The following is an 18,602-nucleotide window of genomic DNA, read 5'->3' as shown; positions in this document are numbered from 1 at the left end:
ACGACCCCCGAGCCGGGAGAGGAGCCTCGGGACACCAGGGAGCCGAGGCCAGCAGGACAGGGAGGGGACGCTCCTACCTGCCACCCGGGTCAGCGGTGCGTCTCAACCCGGCCCAGCTCGTGGGGGGGGGGGGGGGCGACAGCGGCACCCAGAAATTTACCCCGAGTGCCGCATAGTGTAAGTGTATTTGTTTTTCTCTCCAGAATCCAAACAGACCCTCCGTTAGGAACCTGGGGTTTATTTATACATTCAGGTGAGCACCAGGCAGTGGTGGAGAAGGATCGCGCCATTTCTGTGCCCCACCAGGCCCAAGCTTTGGGTATCGGTACGGGGATCCGGCCCATCTATCCGCCGTGGGCCGAGCACTCCGCAAAGGAGAGGAGCGGGTCTGGGGTCTGGGCGATGAGGTCTTAGCGGATGCAGGGGCTGCCCGCTAAGGCGAAGTGGACCGTGAGAGACGGGGTGAGGGACCTGCAGGGGAGGGGGGCGGCCAGTGACCCGAAGCGACGAGGACAATGGTGAAGCCTGGCCGCCGCCGGGTCTGGAGTCCTCTCTGCGTGGCGGGCTATCGCGGTCCCGCCCGTGCAGGTGGGTCAAGAAGCACGAAGGCCACCAGCGCCTGGAGACGGACGGGTGCAGTGTCCACCCCCGTCCCTCGGCACGCCCCTCCTCCTCTCGCCCCCGCCACCCCCGCCAGGGCCAGAGTCCCGCGTCCCCAGCCGGACAGAGGCAGCCCGAGGGCAGTTTTCACCCGACAGGACGGGCGGCTCTCAGAACCTGGGAAACACCGCGCCCGGGCCCCTCGCCTAGGGGGCTGGAGAGGGACGAGGAGGAGCCAGGGTGCGGAGGGGACCGTCCTAGTTGGCCAGCCCTCCCGCTCCCCCCGCCGTCCGCCCCCACCTCTAGGGCCAGGCTGGGCCTCCCGTCCGGCCGAGCCCGCAAGGGTTAAAGGCTGCAGCAGGTGAGGTGGGCGGGGCCGCGAGTTGGGGGGAAAAAGGAGCGCAGGGGAGAGGATGCAGGCAGAGAGCGCGAGTGAGTCACGGGCGGAGCTGGCCTCGCTCGCTCTTTCGCTCGCTCGCTTGCTCGCCGGCTCCCGCCCGCCTTCTGGCCTCCGCCCTCCCGCCGGCTCTCAGCGTCTCCTCGGCCGCCGCCCGGTCTCGTCGCAACCCGGCACCCTCGGCTGCTGCCCACCCTGGCCGCGAGAGAGCCCAGGGCCCATGAGCGCGCGTCCCTAGGTGTCCAGCCTGCCGCACCCGGAGCCCGAGCGCAGCCTCCAGGTAGGAGCCCCGAGCCCGGGCCGGGGTAACCAGGGGAGTCGCACTGCCCGGATTCTCTCCGGGGAGCAGGGGAGGGGGATAATGCGCTCCCTACGCGAGGCAGTCTCCTGTAGCGGTGGGAGCGGGGTGGTCCTCCGGGATCCCAGGGACTCAGGGCACCGATGGAGGGAGACTGGGTGAACGTGAGCGAGAGCGGGAGCAAGAGCGAGCGAGCGAGAGAAAGAGAGAGAGAGACTGGAGGGACAGCGGAGGCTGGAAACTGGGGAAACTGGAGCGACGGGGACAACTGGCGGACTGGAACATTGCGAACTGGGAGTGCGCGCATCTGGAGCGTCTGAACGCCGGCGGGATGGGCCACAGGGTTATCTCTGGCTTACCTACCCTCGCCTGGGAGGGAGCAGGAGGCGCCGAGGCGTCCTGGCCTTTTCTTTCTTGAAATCTCGGGGCAGGCCACTGCTACAGTCTGTGCTGCGCGCACTTCTCCGCTCCGAGGTCAAGAGAGGCCATTCTGCGAGCCTGGGGCGTCCCAGTCCCTGCGGCAGTTCCCAGGCGCCAAGAGCTATTAGGGTCCCAGGCCTCCCCTCTCCCGCCCCGTCCCTACTGGGGGCCGCCCCGCCCCGGCCTGGGGCTCCCTTCCTGCGGCTTTACCCCGGCTCCTTTCTTGTGGTGAGGCAGCCGGAGCCTGAGTAGGCGCCCCAGCCCTTCTCTCCCTGCCTCTCCCAGACAACCAGGGCCACCACCCTGGTCCTGGAGGCAGAAGGGGTTAAGGGGTCAGCGGAGCCCTGCTGTGGGGTCCTAAGTGTGGGACCTTTCTGTCCCATCCCCCCATCAGAGAAGGCCCAGCCTGGCACACCAAGGCACCAGAGCTGCCAGGCTTTAAGGGGGGGGGACTCCTGGAGGTGTGTGGAGGACTCCTGGAGGGGGGGCTTTGGTTCCTCCCCCTCCGAAGGGAGACTTGGTTCGTTGGGGTTCTAGGCTGGGCGGAGGAAGACAGTCCTTGTGAACTGACTCTTGGCAGCATCCTCGCTCAAGTTAGTGCTCCAAGTTTGCTGGTCATCTGTAAAGTGAGAGGACCAGCTTGGCTCCGTGAGTCTCCACTCACTCATGGTGATCCACCATGGTGGGGATCGCCCCCTCCACCCTGTGCCGGCCAGGATTGCACCCCCTGGTAGATTCTGGGCAATTCTGCCCTCCTCTTGCACACTCTGACCCTGCACCCCTGAAGGGGGTGGCATTGGATCTTTGAGTTTGTTGGTAAGCTGTTCTGTGGCTGCCCCCCTTCTCTGAGGGACCCAGCTGCTCCTGACTTCCTGTTCCTCCTACCGCCTGGCTCGGAGGAAGGGCATGGGTGACAGCCAGAGAGTGGGCTGGCACTGGGGTGGGTCGGGAGACAGAAGAGGATTTGACTTGCTCTGGGCAGCAGGGAGGGAGTGGGGAACTTCCAAGGAAACTGATACAACAGCGGCTGCAGCCCAGGGAGGTGAGGTCCCTGCCCGCAGGAAAGGGGCGACGGCCAAGTGTGGGATTGGATTTGATGGGGGTGGGGGGGCTAGGCAACCAGGCCTGGAAGAGAGCTGGGTATTAGGGGAGAGGTTGGGCCTTGGTGACAGCTCAGGATTGGCTCTGGGCTTTCTGAAGGACGGGAACCACTTAGGCTCTGCTTTCACCAGCAGAGGACCCCCACCAGCCAGCAGGGTGCCGAGTTGGCTGTTGAGGCAGGTGCACGGGTCTGCATTAGGGCTAACTGGAGGTGTGCTATGCTTGGTGTTGGCACCAGCCGTGCCCTGCAGGTGCCTGGGACCAGCTCTGCTCCCAGGATGTCCTAGGGGAGCGGTCACTTCAAACAGTGGCTCTCCATTCTCCTCTGCCCTCACCTCCCATTCTCAACCCTTACCAGCATTTGTAAATGCCCTCTTCCCGTGGAGGGGGGTGGCGAATCCAGATCAGGAACCAAAGTGGGCGACTTTCCTCACTTTTCTTTTTTCCTTCCCCTAGGTCCCACCTGAGGTGCCCCTGACCATCCCTGTCCCCCGCTCCACCCGGGATCCCGGCAATGCTAACCGCTGTCTGCGGCTCTCTCGGCAGCCAACACACGGACGCACCGCACGGCTCTCCGCCGCGCCTCGACCTGCAGCCTCTGCAAACGTACCAGGGCCATACGAGCCCCGAGGCCGGGGACTACCCATCCCCGCTGCAGCCCGGGGAGCTGCAGAGCCTTCCGCTGGGCCCGGAGGTGGACTTCTCCCAGGGCTATGAGCTGCCGGGGGCCTCCTCGCGGGTAACCTGCGAGGACCTGGAAAGCGACAGTCCCTTGGCCCCGGGACCCTTCTCCAAGCTCTTGCAGCCAGACATGTCCCACCATTACGAATCGTGGTTCCGGCCGACTCACCCCGGCACAGAAGACGGCTCGTGGTGGGACCTCCATCCCGGCACCAGCTGGATGGACCTCCCCCACACTCAGGGCGCGCTCACCTCGCCTGGCCACCCCGGGGCACTTCAAGCCGGTTTGGGGGGCTACGTCGGAGACCACCAGCTTTGCGCTCCGCCGCCCCACCCGCACCCGCACCACCTTCTCCCGGCCGCCGGAGGGCAGCACCTCCTGGGGCCCCCCGACGGGGCCAAGGCCTTGGAAGCGGCTGCCCCGGAGTCCCAAGGGCTGGAGTCCACTCTGGACGGCACGACCCGGCCCAAAGGCTCCCGGCGGTCCGTGCCGCGCAGCTCGGGCCAAACCGTGTGTCGCTGCCCCAACTGCCTGGAGGCGGAGCGACTGGGAACGCCGTGCGGACCCGACGGCAGCAAGAAGAAGCATTTGCACAACTGCCACATCCCAGGCTGCGGGAAGGCCTACGCCAAGACGTCGCACCTGAAGGCGCACCTGCGCTGGCACAGCGGCGACCGTCCCTTCGTGTGCAACTGGCTCTTCTGCGGCAAGCGCTTCACGCGCTCCGACGAGCTGCAGCGCCACCTCCAGACCCACACGGGCACCAAGAAGTTCCCCTGCGCCGTCTGCAGCCGCGTCTTCATGCGCAGCGACCACCTGGCCAAGCACATGAAAACCCACGAAGGCGCCAAGGAGGAGGCGGCCGCCGCCGGGGCGGCACAGGGAGAGGGCAAGGCTGGCGGTGCTGTGGAGTCCCCCGGGGGCAAAGGCAAGCGGGAGGCCGAGGGCAGCACAGCTCCCTCCAACTGAGTTCGGGGCGAATGGGGGGGTTGCTGCCGTTCCCCAAAACCCCCAAGGCCCACGTCGTTGTCGGGGCCGGCTTGAGTTAGAAGGGAAGGCGCTTATTTATTGTGCGGAAGAGCGATCCGGGGACGACGGGGAGAAGGGCGCTTGAAGGGACAGTATTGGGTTCTGGGGCGGGGACAGGATGCCGCCCGCCCGGGAGGAGCTTTGCGCGCCGCCGTTCCGTTTCCCTGCACGCGCCCGGGCCATTTCCCTTGACCGGCTGCTGGGGAGGCGGGAGGGGAAGGCGGCCGCGGAGCGCCGGGTTGGGGTCGGGGCAGCTGTCCGGACTCGTTTGCTCCAACAGTGCCTGGGAACCCGGGCAGGAAAGCGCCTTCGGAGCCGCCCGAGGCGCCTTTCACCCCCTTCCAGTGCTTGAGTCCTGGGGTTTCCCTAGGGGGAGCTGAGATAGCGGTGCGGGGAGGCTGAGGAGGTCCCCTTGGGGTGTGTGTGTGTGTGTCTTTGTGTGTGTTGAGGGGCGCCTCTGTCTGGTTCGGAGGTTGTTGCTGTAGGAATTTGGATGCGCCTCCGTGTTAACCGTCCAGACGCGGTCCCAAGGAGCCAGGGAGGAAGATTGGAATCCCTCCTTATAACGTCCAGGCCAGAGCTGTGGGACAAAGGGCAGAATGGGGTGTGCGTGGAGGGGCGGGGAGCAGGCAAAGCCCCCTTGAAAAGGAGAGAAAGGGGTGTGTGGGAGGAGGGATGGGAGCTTTCCTCCCCGACTCCAGTCTTTAACTCTTGATCTTTTTTTTTTTAATCACTCTTGGTAGTCCAGCTGCCCTTGCCCTGGAGTGGCTGTAGGTCTTTACCTGATGTCCCCAGCATTTGCCTTGCCCTCGGGGGTGTCCAGCCGAAGCCCCTGAGGTGGGTCCTTGCCCCCTCCCTCTTCCACAGAGGGTACTTTAGGGGACTCCTTCCTGTCCATCTCTTGGGGTGGTGTCTTCCCACTGAGGGGGTTCTTTGCCCGGGGAGCTGTCCCCATTCACTCCCTTCTCCTTCACATACACGGGGATGATTGGGCTGCTGGGAGTGGGGGCAGGAGAGGGGCTGATCCTGGGGGAGGGTGGGGCTGGGGGCTTTACCCACCTGAAGTGTCCCTCTGGCCTCCCCTCCCCCCGTCCTTGCTGCCGGTTCTCCACCCAGAACCCTCTGCAGGGATTAGCTGTGTATTGATTTTTAAGTTATAAGCAAAGGGTGTTTTATTTAATATTAGGGCATATGTGTGTGTGCATGGCTTGTGCACCTGTGTGTGTGTGTGTGTGCATGTGTGTGTGTGTGTTCTCTACTGAGCCTGGGGTCTCCTGAGACCCCACCTTGTTCACTCCATCTGAAATCTGGGGCCCACACCCTCAGTGTCTGTTCCTGCTTTAGTAGGGAGGGATGCTGGGGCGGGGAAGGGGGGGTCCGAGGACTGGGAAATGGGGGCTGGGTTCTGGTTGGGAGAACACGTTTGTGTAGGAAAGGGGCCTTTCTTCAAAGGGACACAAAGACTCCCTGCGGGCGCCCCTGCAGCCTGGGGTAGTTTAAGAAGTAATGTTCTGCTCCCCATTCCCTCTCTTTCCCTTATCTTCTGTGCCCCCAGCCAGCCAGATCCTTCCTTCCAGAGAGGGTTGGGGACAGGAGGGGAGTGGGCTGAGGCTGTGAGGTTGCCTGGCCAGCTGGGGAGTGGGGGGTGGGAGAGAAAGGAGGGTGCCATGGGTGTGAGGTACCTTTCCTCTCCACCCATCGAAACCAGCCACCCCTCCCTGTGGCTACCAGGGCAGCCTGGTCCAGTGACCATCCTAAGGGGAACTCCCACATGGGTGTTGGGGGGTCACGTAGCCATCCCCCCAACTTCCCTGTAGAGGTCCTTAGCTCTAAGGTATGCGGGTCGGTCGGGGCTTTGGATAGGTGTTCTGCTGCCCACTTCTATAGATCTAGGTGGCTTGGCTGCCTGCCCTGCTAGGCAGCCTCCCTAGAGGAAGATGTAGGAATTTTTTTTTCTTGAACTGCTGTGAACCCACTTTTGGGGGTAGGAGGAGGGAGAGACAGCCTGTGTTTTTTATGCAATAATAAAGTCATCAGTGCATCTCTGTTGATTCATTTGTCTTCCAGCTCCTGGGAGCACCAGGCCAGAGCTGCAGGGCAGGGCGGACCCCTCCCTTTGATCCTGCAGCCCCTGGGGCGCCTCATCTCCATCTGACTGGTTCTGGAGGGGGAGGGAGGGTGGACCCTACCCTGAAGGGGGTTGGTACTTAAGGAGAGAGGCCCTCCCTCCGCCTTTACCTTCTGGGACCAGACAGTTCTAGATACATCCTGGCTGTTCCAAGCTCCAAGTTCTCTTCCCCTGTTAAGAACTCCTGACTCTTCCTTCCCACAGCCAGCCAGGCTATGGGCTCCCGCCCCTGTGGGGGTGTGTCTGCCCGTGTCCTGCTGGCTGCGAGCGAAGTGGGGGTGACTGACAGTGATTTCGTCACTCAGGACGATCCCTATCAGGGATGAGGCGATGAAAGGCAGCTTAGCTATCTGATGGGCACCGGCCCAGCTGGAAAGCTCGAGGGAAGGGCTCTTCTGCCACTCCTGGCTAGAGACCCGGCCAGTTACACAACCACCGCCGTGCGTGCCAACAGCCCCTGGCCCAGCGGGAGCGCACGCTGCTGATGCCCCCAGACCAAAGGGGCAGAATTTCCCCCACCTGCTCACACTTTCCCAGGCTGTCCAGGACTTGTGGTCAGTTGCTGTTTCATCCAGCAAGCGAGTTCAAAGCCTCGGGGGAACCTGGAGCTCTGGAGTGTGGAAGGTGTGGGGGGGTCCTCCAAAGGGGCAGAGTTGCCTGAGTGAGTTCTTTCACTCTGTAGGTCCAAAATTCTTGTTTTTCCCCCACTGGACTTTCCATGGCTCGCTGCTCCCCCTCCCCACTCTCCCCCGCTCCTGTGTAACCCTAAGTCAACTTCTCAAGCCCATCTTATCATTTGACCCAGGAGATTCTGGGGCACAAAGTTTAAGGCCCACTTTGGGAGGGGAGAATAAGATGTGTGTGTGTGTATGGGGGTGTTGTGGCATCGTGAGTAAAGTTACCATCTGCAGTGCCATCTGTGGTGCCTATATGGGCGCTGGCTCCAGTCCCAGCCGCTCCAGTTGTAATCAGGTTCTCTGGTAATAGCCTGGGAAAGCAGCAGAAGATGGCCCACGTGCTTGGGCCCTTGCAACCTACGTGGAAGACCTGGAAGGAACTCCTGGCTCCTAACTTCAGCCTGGCCTAGCTCCCTACCCTTGTAGCTGTTAGGGAAGTGAACCAGCAAATTTGAAGATTCTCCTCTCACCCTCTCCCTGTAACTGTCTTTCAAATAAATAGAATAAATCTTTAAAACAAACAAAAAAGCAAAATTATCGTGGGTTTTTAAAGGAACCTGGCTGATCTGCGGACGGGGGGGGGGGCGGAGGGGGGAGACAATTGCTGGTCTCCCTCAGTCCTGGCTTTGCCAGCCTGTCAGAGTGGAGACACCAGCAGGTTGCCTGAGGCCTCGAGCCAGCCCGACTCCTCTGGGCGCCTTTCTTGTCTTCCTGGTTCTAAGGAGTCAGACCCTAGAGCCTGATGACCCTCCTCTCCCTCCCACCCACCGTTGCTGCCCCCAGGGACTGGAGGGCAGCCGCGGGCCGGCCAGGCCTGTCTGGGCAGGGCAGGCCGCCCCTCCTCCCCGGCAGCTCCTCCCCGCCGCTGACCTGCATTCTTAGCGGGGGCCTTTGGTGGGGCCCTGATGCTCCCTTGCTCCCTGGCAATGCTGCCGGGCTGGCCTGTCCCTAACCCCCCCAAAATTTTAAGGCCACCTCTGACCCTTCAGAGGCAGCGCCCTGGCGGGACAGTCCTGCAGTGGCCAGGAGGGAACCGCGACACAGGAACATCTGGGTTGATCCTTAGCAGTAGAGTTCCTCGGGGTGAAAGGAATCAGAAATGGGAAGGTGACTCGGTGGCTAGGCACTGCAGCCTGGGACTGTGCGGGAGTGGCGCCTCCCCCTGCCTGTAGTGGGGGATATCTGCTCCTGGATTCCAGCACCCTCAGAGAATGACATCCAAGGGGGACCTCACAAACCTCCCAGCACTGCATCCCACGCAGCCTTCGCCTCCATACCTGACCACTCAGCATCCTGGCACTGTTGCCTGGAAAAGAACTTTAGGAACCAAATTCCACCCAAAAACTTGTCAGAACTAGGGGGGAAATACAGCAAACATCAGAGGATCCAAAGTCAATGATAGAACCCAGCAGTGTCAATGTGCCCTAAATCAATTCAGGAAGCAACTCAAGGAATCTCACTGGTGATACCCTAAGTGCGATGCTGAGCCACAGGGGTGACAGATCTGGGCATGGAAAACTGAGAGAGACTCATGATGGGCAGGTGTGGTGGCCAGGTGACTGAGGGGCTGTTCAATTCCCAGTTGCTCGGTGCTTTTTTTTTTTTTTTAATCAAGTATTAGTGCTGGTGATGCTCAGAGCCACCAAAGAAGACAGTGGCTGGGAACCCCTTTGTTTTGTGGGGCGCCGGGACAGCCCACCGAGACTGTTAGCCAGCAGAGGGGTACTGGGCAGAGGGCTGAGCTGTGGGATTCACTCTTGGCGGAGGGAGTGGAACTGTGGAGGATACTGCTGACACGAGGAACTTTCCCCTTAAACCATGTGAACGCTGCTTAGAGCAGTTGGGGCTGCATTTCAGTCTCCTGGTCCCTGTTTTGCTTCACTCTAGTTGCAGGTGTGAGTGGGCAGGAGCCTTCTTGTTGTGTTGGCTTTGGGGACCAAAGAGTAGATCCCATAACTACAAAGTTTATGCTTTAACATCTTAGAACTTATTTTTTTTTTGGCATGTACTCTCCTTTTAGCATTTTTTAAAATGTAAAACTAAAGCAATTTCAGGTTTCTGTTTCAACTTTACAACCTTTTGAATAAGGATGAATTGATATACTGCTTAATTGTGAGAAGCAAACAAATTCTTTTTACAGTGAAAGAGATGACTTATTTTTAAAAATTTATTTGAAAGGTAGACTGTAGGACCTGGCACAGTAGCCTAGTGGCTAAACTGCTCGCCTTGGGCCCGGCGCGGTGACCTAGTGGCTAAAGTCCTTGCCCTGAATGCACCAGGATCCCATATGGGTGCCGATTCTAATCCCAGCAGCTTCACTTTCCATCCAGCTCCCTGCTTGTGGCCTGGGAAAGCAGTCGAGGACGGCCCAAAGCCTTGGACCCTGCACCTGCATGGGAGACCTGGAGGAAGTTCCTGGCTCCTGGCTCCAGATCGGCACAGCACTGTCACTTGGGGAGTGAATCATCGGATGGAAGATCTTCCTCTCTGTCTCTCCTCCTCTCTGTATATCTGACTTTGCAATCAAAATAAATAAATCTTAAAAAACAACAACAACAACAAAAAGGAAGGTAGACTGTAGTTCACTTCCCAAACGACTGCAGGAGCTGAAAGTCTGAAGCCAGGAGCCAGGAGCTCCTTCCAGGTCTCCCACGCGGGCGGCAGGGGCCGCAGGCTTTGAGCCGTCTTCTGCTGCTTTCCAGGAGCATTCGAAGGGAAGGGAGCTGGATGGGAAGTGAAACACTTGGGGCTTGAACTGATGACCATATGAAATGCCAGCACAACAGAGGCTCAACTTACTAAGCCTTGGCCCGGTTCCTGCCCCCACTCTTCTGATCCAGCTTCCTGCAGGAGGTACACAGTGGCTGAAGGACTGGGTTCTTTCTCCCTGCACACCCACCTGCGACCCGCGTCCTCCTTACCCTGCAACGCGGGAGTGGTGAATAGAGTTCCTGGCTCCCATGGGGACATGTGGGGGGGAAGGATCCCGAGATGGAAGCTCTATCTGTCTCCTTCTGCATCTCTGTTTTTCAAATCAATATGAAAATAAAGATAAACAGTGCATTCACTGGAGTTATCCGCACATGTCCCCATGACTGCTCCGCAGATCTCATTACAGAGGCGCCACCAGCCCGGGATTGCCCCTTAGGAATCCAAGCCAAGCTTAAAAATGGCTGAGGCTCTTCCTGAATCTCCGCGCATCCCCGGATACCCCCGTTTCCATGCGGGCTGCCCCACGCCGACCCAGCCCGCTGCAGGAGCGCGCGGGTTCGCCTCAGCCCTTTAGGGCAGGCAGCCGGCGAACCTGCGAGAAGCCGCTGCAAGAGGCGGTGCTGGCGCGCGCCCTGGTGGGGAGCGCGGGAACTGCAGGTTGCCGTCCGCCCCCGGGGCCAAAGGCCTTCCCGGTCACCTGGGAGCGGCTGCCCAATGGGACGCACCTGACCCGAAGCCGAGGCGACGGCGCCGGGCAGTGAGCTAGGGGAGCCTCGGAGGGACAGAATGTGAGGGGCAGACCGTGCTGGAGGCGCCGAGCAAGGGTGAGCGGAAGTGCGGCGGCTTCTGGGCCTGCACGGGTGAGCTTAGGGCCAGAGTCAAGACAGGGTGCCACGATTGCCCCTTGGGACCAAGGCTTCCAGCAGGGACAGGACCCTCGTAGCTGCTGACGACGCCCAGGCCTGCAGCCCGGCGGACAGTGAATGCCTCGGTTCGTGCACGCGTGTGGGTGGTGCTGGACCTCCCGGAACCCACTGCAGGGTCTTCCCGTTACGCGGGTGGCTGTGGCCAGCGCTGGGCAGAGGTGGCCTGGGAGGGAGACACTCAAGCCCTGCCCCCTCCTACCCCTCTGCCCAGATGGCGTCGCCGAGCCCGGACACTCCGTGTTCCTGCGACTGCTTTGTCTCTGTGCCCCCAGCCTCGGCCATCCCAGCTGTGATCTTTGCCAAGAACTCAGACCGACCCCGGGATGAGGTGCAGGAGGTGGTGTTTGTGCCCGCAAGCACGCACGCTCCCGGGAGCCGGCTGCAGGTGGGGAAGCCCCCCCCCCCCGCCCGCCCGGCCTGCTTCTGGGAGGAGGGGCACGTGGAGGTGTTCTTCTGGGACCTTTTCCCTCTGCCCTCTCGCTCACACACACCTAGGAGGCTGCTAGACCTAGCCTCAGTGGGCCTCCGCTGCCTTATCTGTGAAATGGGAACGAGACCTTCCGCGAAGTGAAATCTGAGCAGATTCTTCCCTCCTTCCCTTCTAGTGCACCTACATTGAGGTGGAGCAGGTGACAAAGACCCACGCCGTGGTCCTCAGCCGTCCCTCGTGGCTCTGGGGGGCTGAGATGGGCGCCAACGAGCATGGTGTCTGCATAGGCAATGAGGCCGTATGGACCAAGGAGCCAGTGGGCGAGGGGGAAGCCCTGCTGGGCATGGACCTGCTCAGGTATGGGCCCCACCCCACAGACAGGAAATCTGAGGGCAGAGTTCTGGCTCCAGGCTCCCCATCCCCACCCTGACCCTGGCTCTCAGGGTCCTGCTCTGCTGGCTTTGCCCAGGGATGGGTGGGGGAGGGATGCCCCATCCCCCTCTTTCTCCCACTTCCATCAGCGCAGGCTAAGGAACCTCTCCTGGTCCACAAAACCTGGCAGCGGCTTCCCAGCTGGCTTTCCGAGACGTAAAATGTTATGAACCACATGTTCATGTAGAGGCTCAGTCTACAAAAGCCCCCAGTAGGGGTTGTGGGGACCCTCGGAGGAAGGCCGCTGGCCCATGGATGTGCTGTGTGATTGTGGCCTGCCACCAACCTTCTCTGGACCTCTTCTATCTGCTGGCACTTCTGTCCCACCCCCACCCCCACCCCCATCCTATGCCCTAGAGAGCTCTCTCTCTTTGCCAGGCTGGCCCTTGAGCGGAGCAGCTCTGCCCGGGAGGCCTGGCATGTGATCACAGACTTGCTGGAGCGCTACGGACAGGGGGGCAGCTGTCGGGAGGACCCCACGCCCTTCTGCTACCACAACACCTTCCTGATGGCTGACCGTACTGAGGCATGGGTGCTAGAGACGGCCGGGAGGCTGTGGGCCGTGCAGAGGATCCAGGGTGAGGACCTGCCTCGCAGAGGTGTTCCCCACTCGGACCCCATCAGGCCAACGTCCCTGAGGCAGGTGGCCCTGGATGGATGCAGGTGTAAACCTCCCAGGAGCTCTTGGCTCCCTTCACTTGCTGAATTCTTACGGTTCAGCCAGCTAGCTGCTTCCTTTGGGAAGCCCTCCTGGATGCCTCTGGGTGCTTGGGTTCCTGTCTCCTTCAAGATGCTCACCCATGTTTTGTCCATCTCCCCTTGACCTTACCCCTGTAGGCTCCAGCAGGGTAGGTTGTTCTGGTCACCCTCATGTCCTCAGGCCTCACCCAGTGCCAGCACGGAGCAGGTGCATCATGACACCTCTATGTCCTCCACAGAGGGGGCCCGCAACTTGTCCAACCAGCTGAGCATTGGCACAGACATCTCAGCCGAGCACCCGGAGCTGCGGACTCACGCGAGGGCCCAGGGCTGGTGGGACGGGCATGGTGCCTTTGACTTTGCCCAAGTCTTCTCCCTGACCCAGCAGCCTGTGCGCATGGAGGCCGCCAAGGCCCGCTTCCGGGCCGGACGGGAGCTGCTGCAGCGACAGCAAGGTCCGGAGTGGCGGTGGGGAGTGGGCCAGGAGGCGCTCACCCCTTCCCTCCGCCTCCCCTCCTGGCTGGCTCACCCTCCCCTCCCTGGCAGGGACCCTCACGGCCGAGGTGATGATGGACATCCTCAGAAACAAGGAGAGTGGCATCTGCATGGACTCCGGAGGCTTCCGTACCACGGCCAGCATGGTATCCATCCTGCCCCGGGACCCCACACAGCCCTGCGTGCACTTCTTCACAGCTACACCAGACCCATCCAGGTGAGCAGGATGAGGCCGGGGAAGGCGAGGGAGGGGTGTGTGTGTACTGGGGAGGGACAAGGAGGTGAGAGGTGTCAACCACCTTATTCTTCCATCTGTGGCCCACCAGGTCTGTGTTCAAACCTTTCATCTTCGGACAGGGGGTAGCCCAGTCCCCCCAGGTGCTGTCTCCCACCTTTGGAGCACAGGACCCTGTTCGGACCCTGCCCCGATTCCAGGCTCAGGTGGATCGCAGGCACAGCCTCTACCGGGGACACCAGGCGGCCCTGGAGCTGATGGAGAGCCAGCAGGTACCCCTACCACCCACAACCCCCACCAGGGGATAGGGACTCCGCTTGGCACACACCTGCCCTGCTCTTGATGGAGGAGCCCTTGGGGGAGTGGTGGTGATGCGGGAGCCTCCAGGGCTGGAGACAGGGACCCCTTTCTTCAAGGCCAGCTGCTGGGACGGCCAGTGTGAGAGGACATGCGAGGCCCTGACTCCTGGCTGAGCCCCCTCGGCCTTTGCCTGCAGGGTCCCGGCCAGCAGCTCTGGCAGAAGCAGCGGGATTTGGAGCAGGAAGGCCTGGAGGCCATGCGGAGGTTACTGGCTGGCGAGTGGAGCCCATCAACCCAGGAACTGGCTGGCCTCTTCCAGGCCTTTGTGCTGAAAGAGGGCCAGGCCTACGCATGAGTGTAGAGCTCCTGCCCGCCTGGCACGGGCCCAGAACCCAGGCATGGGGCTCAGGCGGAGCCTGCAGCTGTGTTTTGACTGGGCTGCTGGGCCTGGACCTTAATAAAGGTTTGATTTCTTGCTCAGTGAACTTGATTCTGAGGCTGGTGGGGGTGGGGAAGCCAAATGAGGGCAAAGGGCAGGCCTGAGCTGCCCACAGGGCCTGAGCTTGTCCCACTGCGTAGCAGGTTCTTTCTTTTTTCTTATATTTTTTTAAAGATTTATTTATTTTTATTGGAAAGGTGGATATACAGAGAGGGGGAAAGACAGGAAGATCCTCCATCTGACGGTTCACTCCCCAGGTGGTCCCAAAGGCTGGAGCTGAGCCAGTTTGAAGCCAGGAGCCAGGAGCTTCCTCTAGGTCTCCCACACGGGTGCAGCATCCTCAACTACTTTCCCAGGCCACAAACAGGGAGCTTGAGTGGGAAGCGGGGCCGCCGGGATTAGAACCAGCACCCATATGGGATCCAAGTGTGCGTAAGGCAAGGACTTTGACCACTAGGCCACCGCACTGGGCCCATGGGCAGCGGGTTCTTGGGAAGTGGGTGAAGGGCCTAGTCATGGAGGTTGGGCAGGGGCCCCAGGGACAGGAAGTGAGCCTTTTCAAAGCTGCCTTCTTTTTGGGGACAGTGAGGACCACGAGGTTTGAACCCTGGCTTGGCCTGAAAAGGCCTTCCCCGGGGGTTGCAGTGAGGTGTGCCCACTTGGGATGGCATCCTTAGGAGTGGTGCCCACTCGCTGCCCACTCAGGAGCCAAGTGGTCAAGTAGGGACCCATGCTGTGCCTGTCTCTGGCAGTCCCTGTAATTCCCCCTTGCCCCCCCCACTGCCCCGCAGACCCCAGATGCCCCAGGTGACACAGAGGCATGGTCTTGGTGAGTTCCTGGCTGAGACACTTTATTGGGTGGGGCCCTTGGGAGGGGCCCCTCTGCCACACTTCACTCACATGGCAGGGAGGGGCCCACCTATTTCTTGACCCTTTTGGTTACGGTTTTAGTGGGGTTGGAGATCTTGGGGGCTGTGGTCACGTGGGAGTCCTTCCTTGCCTGGGAGCTGGGCTGGTGCCTGGGTATCAGAGGGCAGGATTTCTTGGTGGGAGAGGAGGCCAGGGATGAGGTGGGGGCTTCAGGGGCTGTCTCCTTCCCCTGCCTGGGCATGGGAGAGGGGCTGCTGTCCCCAGCCATGGGGACTCCTGGGGGTTGCGGGGGCAGGCTGGTGAGGGTGGGCTTCATTTCCATCCTCAGGAGGTGGTCTGCCAGCGCTGCCTGCTGCCTGTGCTCCCGGAGTCTGCTCAGCTGCTGCTCCAGCTCCTTGAGGAAGCCTGGGAGGAGCCAGGGTGCTGCGAGGGGCCCTGGGCTCAGGAGGAAGCCCCCTCCGGCTGAACCCCCCTCCCACCCATCCCTAGTTTGGAGGAACCTGAGGCAGGTGGGGTGGAGGTGAGGGAAGCAACTGTTGACACCTGGCCCAGGTGCAGATCTGAGCTAGATGCACTTCCCCAGACAACCACCCCTATGTCCCCAGAGCAGGGCCAGTGCCAATGGGTCCCTGGGGATGGGTGGGGTGTTTACACACGGTACATGGCAGCTGTCATGGTCACCTTGGTCTGAACAGAAGGGACCACTCAGCTCCGGGAACTCTTCGTCCTCATCACCCGAGGCTTGCTCCTCATCAGAGTTCCAGCGTTCTGACACAGGCTGCCCATCCAGGTCCAGGAGCAGCGGGAGGGCTTTGGTCACCAGCTCCCTGCAGGGCGGAGGGTGCACAGGATACCCGTGGTGTCCAGGAGGGGGCGCAATGCAATGACAGCGGACTCAGCCTCACACGCCTGGAAGCAGCGGCTCCTGGGAAGGACATGGACTTGGGACAGCCCTAGAAAGCTCTGGGCTGCCTCCTCTGGGCATCCTGGACCGGGACTCCTGGTTGGAGGCTGAGAGGGAGGCCTGAGGAGTTGGTGGTGCAGCTGGGCCAGCACCTTTCCATCCTCACTCAGCCCCATCTCACCTGTAGCCATCTTGGGTAGTGCACTTGTTGCCTGTCAGGTTGAGGATGAGCAGACTCTGCGGGAACTCCTCTGTGCACAGCAGAGAGGGCCTGAGCACGTCACTGGCCTTCCTGCCACCAGCCCTCAGTGAGCCCCCGGGGTCCCTGATGACGCAGGGTTGTGGTGTGGACATGTAGGGGGACTGATGCCAGCACGAGATGCGGGCACAGACATGCCTACCCAGCTTCAGTGTTTCGATCTGGTTCTCAGAGAGGTCCAGGAACTGGAGACACGGGAGGCCAAGGAGGTTTTCCACCTGCCTGATTCGGTTTCCTGCCAGAGACAGGAAGCTGGAGGGGAGGGACGGGGTGAACTGGGATCAGCTGGGAGAAGGGAGCCGGGCAGCTGGGTGACAAGCGGGGCACAGGACACCTTGGGGGTGAAGGAAGCAGGGCTGGACTTGCAGAGCCCTCTGGCGCCCCTGCCTGCCAAGGAGCCAGGCTTGGAGATATGAAGCAGTTCTTTGGGGGTGTTGCCAAGCTGTGCCAGCTCCTCCCCTGCCTAAGCCCCAGTTCCACGTACCGCAGGGAGGGGACGCAGGCCAGGTTCTCAATCCGCTGGATCTTGTTCTACAGGAAGAGACGCCGAGATGAGGGAAGCCAGCTGTGGTGGGTCGGGCGGGGGAGATCCTCTAAGGGGGACACCCCCCTTCCTTGGCAGGGTGTTGCCACCCTGGCAAAGCAGATTTGCTTCGTCCACGTGTGAGCCTGGGGCGGGCCCAAGTTGATGGACAGATGGCTCTCTGACCACACAACCCATACAACCACAGGACAACCTGAGAATTGGAGCAGGGAACCATGGGGCCACACAGGGAAGGGAAAAGGCCTTGGCAGTGGCTGGCACACACAGAGGGGACAGTGGTCACGTCCTAATTTGAGTTGTAAATTCTGGGGTAGGGGAAGAGCAGAGCTCAAGGGAGCTGGGTGTGTGTAACCCAGGGCAGGCTGAGGAGCAGCCGACAAGGGTCTGGGGGATGTAGAGGGGCCAGTGTACTCCATCTTTGGAACGGGCAATGAGCTTGAGCTATAGAACATGACAGGTGTGGGGTGGAAGTAGAGAGCTTGAGCTGGAGATGCACACTCAGTGTGCAGAGAAGGGGACTTAGGGTAAGGGGTGTGGGGAGACGTTACCGCTTGCAGGTAGAGGCTGTGAAGGTTCTGGAGGCCCTCGAGGTTGCTGATGGTGGTGATGCCCTCCCGGTCCAGGCGGACGGTCTGCAGGTCGGCCAGGGTGTGGAATCTGTGTGCAGAGGGGACGGGATGTGTCACTCCTGTGATCTCCCACAGGCTGGGGTGGCAGCTGAGTGACTTAACTCAGGTGTCCAGGTCACGAGACAGGCTTGCCCCAGAGGCCTGGCTGGCCGTTAAGGGCACTGTGAAGGGTCACATTGAGAGAAGAGGAAGCGGCATGTGGGAACCATGGCGACGGCCCAGAGGGATTCCTCTGGGGTCCCTAACTGGCGGATTCTGGAGCTTGGGCTGTACCATCACATGTTAAGCCACGGCCCACAGTCCTGACATCCCATATGGGTGCTAGTTTGATTCCCGGCTGCTCCACTTCTTGTCCAGGTTCCTATTCATGCACCTGGGAAAGCAGAGGAGGACGGCCCAAAGCCTGGGGACCCTGCACCCGCGTGAGAGACCCAGAAGAGGTTCCTGGCTCCTGATCACCGAGGCCCTCAGGGAAGTGAACCAGCACCTAGAAAATTTCTGTTTTTGTCTCTCCCCCTTTATTTAACTCCGCCTTTCAAATAAAGAAATAACTCTTAAGCACACACACACATTGCAGATTCTGATTCCATGGGCCCAGGGTGAACCTGGGATTCTTCATTTTGAACAAACTCCCAGCAGAAGCCGATGAGGCGCTCTCTCTCTCTCTTCTCTGTCTCGCTTTTTCTCAGGAGTAAGGAGTAAAGGTGTGAAGAGTGACCAAAAAGCAGCCGGGAATGGGAGTCGAGGTGGGTTCCTGCAAGGCCACGGCGCGGGCCAGCAGAATGTTATGACTTTTAAGGAAGTTCTCTCAGCTGGGCATTCCCATGTCCTGGGAATGAGGGGAGCAGTCCGCTCAGAGAGATTGAGGCGAGCTGACCAGTGGACGGGGCGCCGCGGGTTCCACTCCTCCCGCGCTCCTCTGCTGCCCTAGGCACTCACATCCTCTCGGACAGCTGCTCATCTTCAGGGAAACTCAGGTTCCGCCGTGTGATGAGGGCTTCACTGATGCACACGCCGCCCACCTCCTGACACTCCTCGGGGCTGCTCCGGCAGGGCCTCGCTGTGTACAGGTGAGTCCCATCGTGACCAGAGGAGGCCGGACCCCATCTTTGTTCCACCGCTCTCCCCACCCACCCGCCTCCCTACTCACCTCCCGACATCATCTAACCTAAGGCAGCCGGGACGGCTTGGGCCTGAACCCAGGGCGCCCGAAGGAGGGAGAAGACAAGAGTGAATCCAGGTGGAAAGTCTGGAGGTGGAGGGCTGAGGATGTGGGTGACAGGAGCGATTTCCAGGAGGCTGGTGTCGTTGCTAGGAGACCGGACACCCGGGTGGGCGGGGCTAGATCGGGCTCCGACGTGCCCCTCGCTCGGCGCATGCGGACTACGCTCTTCCC

At 61.0% G+C, this 18,602-nt stretch overlaps 3 protein-coding genes across 7 annotated transcripts; 2 read left to right on the top strand and 1 right to left on the bottom strand.

The window, feature by feature from the left end:
• Nucleotides 1–3,272: 3,272 nt before the first annotated feature.
• Nucleotides 3,273–4,471, top strand: SP6 (Sp6 transcription factor). Its single transcript, XM_004591113.2, has one exon. It carries the CDS (start codon nucleotides 3,331–3,333, stop codon nucleotides 4,465–4,467), a length of 1,137 nt encoding a protein of 378 aa, XP_004591170.1. The 5' UTR covers nucleotides 3,273–3,330; the 3' UTR covers nucleotides 4,468–4,471.
• A 6,422-nt stretch (nucleotides 4,472–10,893) lies between these two features.
• On the top strand, nucleotides 10,894–14,046 carry SCRN2 (secernin 2). 3 transcript variants are annotated; one of them, XM_058675579.1, is made up of 8 exons: nucleotides 10,894–11,023; nucleotides 11,182–11,355; nucleotides 11,576–11,757; nucleotides 12,211–12,410; nucleotides 12,771–12,986; nucleotides 13,078–13,243; nucleotides 13,353–13,533; nucleotides 13,758–14,046. In XM_058675579.1, the coding sequence occupies exons 2-8, from the start codon at nucleotides 11,182–11,184 to the stop codon at nucleotides 13,914–13,916; spliced, it is 1,278 nt and encodes a 425-aa protein (XP_058531562.1). In that variant the 5' UTR covers nucleotides 10,894–11,023; the 3' UTR covers nucleotides 13,917–14,046. The 3 variants fall into 3 exon arrangements, with proteins under 3 accessions (XP_058531562.1, XP_058531564.1, XP_058531563.1); XM_058675580.1 differs by having other exon boundaries at nucleotides 10,895–11,035; XM_058675581.1 differs by lacking the exon at nucleotides 13,758–14,046 and having other exon boundaries at nucleotides 13,384–13,520.
• Nucleotides 14,047–14,824: 778 nt separating this feature from the next.
• LRRC46 (leucine rich repeat containing 46) lies at nucleotides 14,825–18,430 on the bottom strand. Of its 3 annotated transcripts, none has more exons than XM_058676063.1 (8): nucleotides 18,357–18,430; nucleotides 18,146–18,266; nucleotides 17,126–17,234; nucleotides 16,518–16,564; nucleotides 16,176–16,285; nucleotides 15,956–16,025; nucleotides 15,552–15,697; nucleotides 14,825–15,293 (listed from the first exon to the last, which is right to left on the bottom strand). In XM_058676063.1, the coding sequence occupies exons 1-8, from the start codon at nucleotides 18,367–18,369 to the stop codon at nucleotides 14,920–14,922; spliced, it is 990 nt and encodes a 329-aa protein (XP_058532046.1). In that variant the 5' UTR covers nucleotides 18,370–18,430; the 3' UTR covers nucleotides 14,825–14,919. The 3 variants fall into 3 exon arrangements, with proteins under 3 accessions (XP_058532046.1, XP_058532047.1, XP_058532048.1); XM_058676064.1 differs by having other exon boundaries at nucleotides 14,825–15,275; XM_058676065.1 differs by having other exon boundaries at nucleotides 16,176–16,268.
• Nucleotides 18,431–18,602: the final 172 nt, after the last annotated feature.

The sequence above is a fragment of the Ochotona princeps genome, chromosome 17, assembly GCF_030435755.1.
Source record: "Ochotona princeps isolate mOchPri1 chromosome 17, mOchPri1.hap1, whole genome shotgun sequence".
Taxonomy (NCBI): Eukaryota; Metazoa; Chordata; class Mammalia; order Lagomorpha; family Ochotonidae; genus Ochotona; species Ochotona princeps.
This window is presented reverse-complemented; position numbering and strand designations above follow the sequence as displayed.

Coding starts and splice junctions, on each gene's coding strand:
- LRRC46 (XM_058676063.1), bottom strand. Junction 15,698..15,955: donor ACTACCCAAGATGGCTACAG/GTGAGATGGGGC, acceptor TCCGCCCTGCAG/GGAGCTGGTGACCAAAGCCC. Junction 15,294..15,551: donor TCCCTTCTGTTCAGACCAAG/GTGACCATGACA, acceptor GGCCCCTCGCAG/CACCCTGGCTCCTCCCAGGC.
- SCRN2 (XM_058675579.1), top strand. CDS start 11,182: ATGGCGTCGCCGAGCCCGGACACTCCGTGTTCCTGCGACTGCTTTGTC. Junction 12,411..12,770: donor GGCCGTGCAGAGGATCCAGG/GTGAGGACCTGC, acceptor TGTCCTCCACAG/AGGGGGCCCGCAACTTGTCC. Junction 13,534..13,757: donor AGCTGATGGAGAGCCAGCAG/GTACCCCTACCA, acceptor CTTTGCCTGCAG/GGTCCCGGCCAGCAGCTCTG.
- SP6 (XM_004591113.2), top strand. CDS start 3,331: ATGCTAACCGCTGTCTGCGGCTCTCTCGGCAGCCAACACACGGACGCA.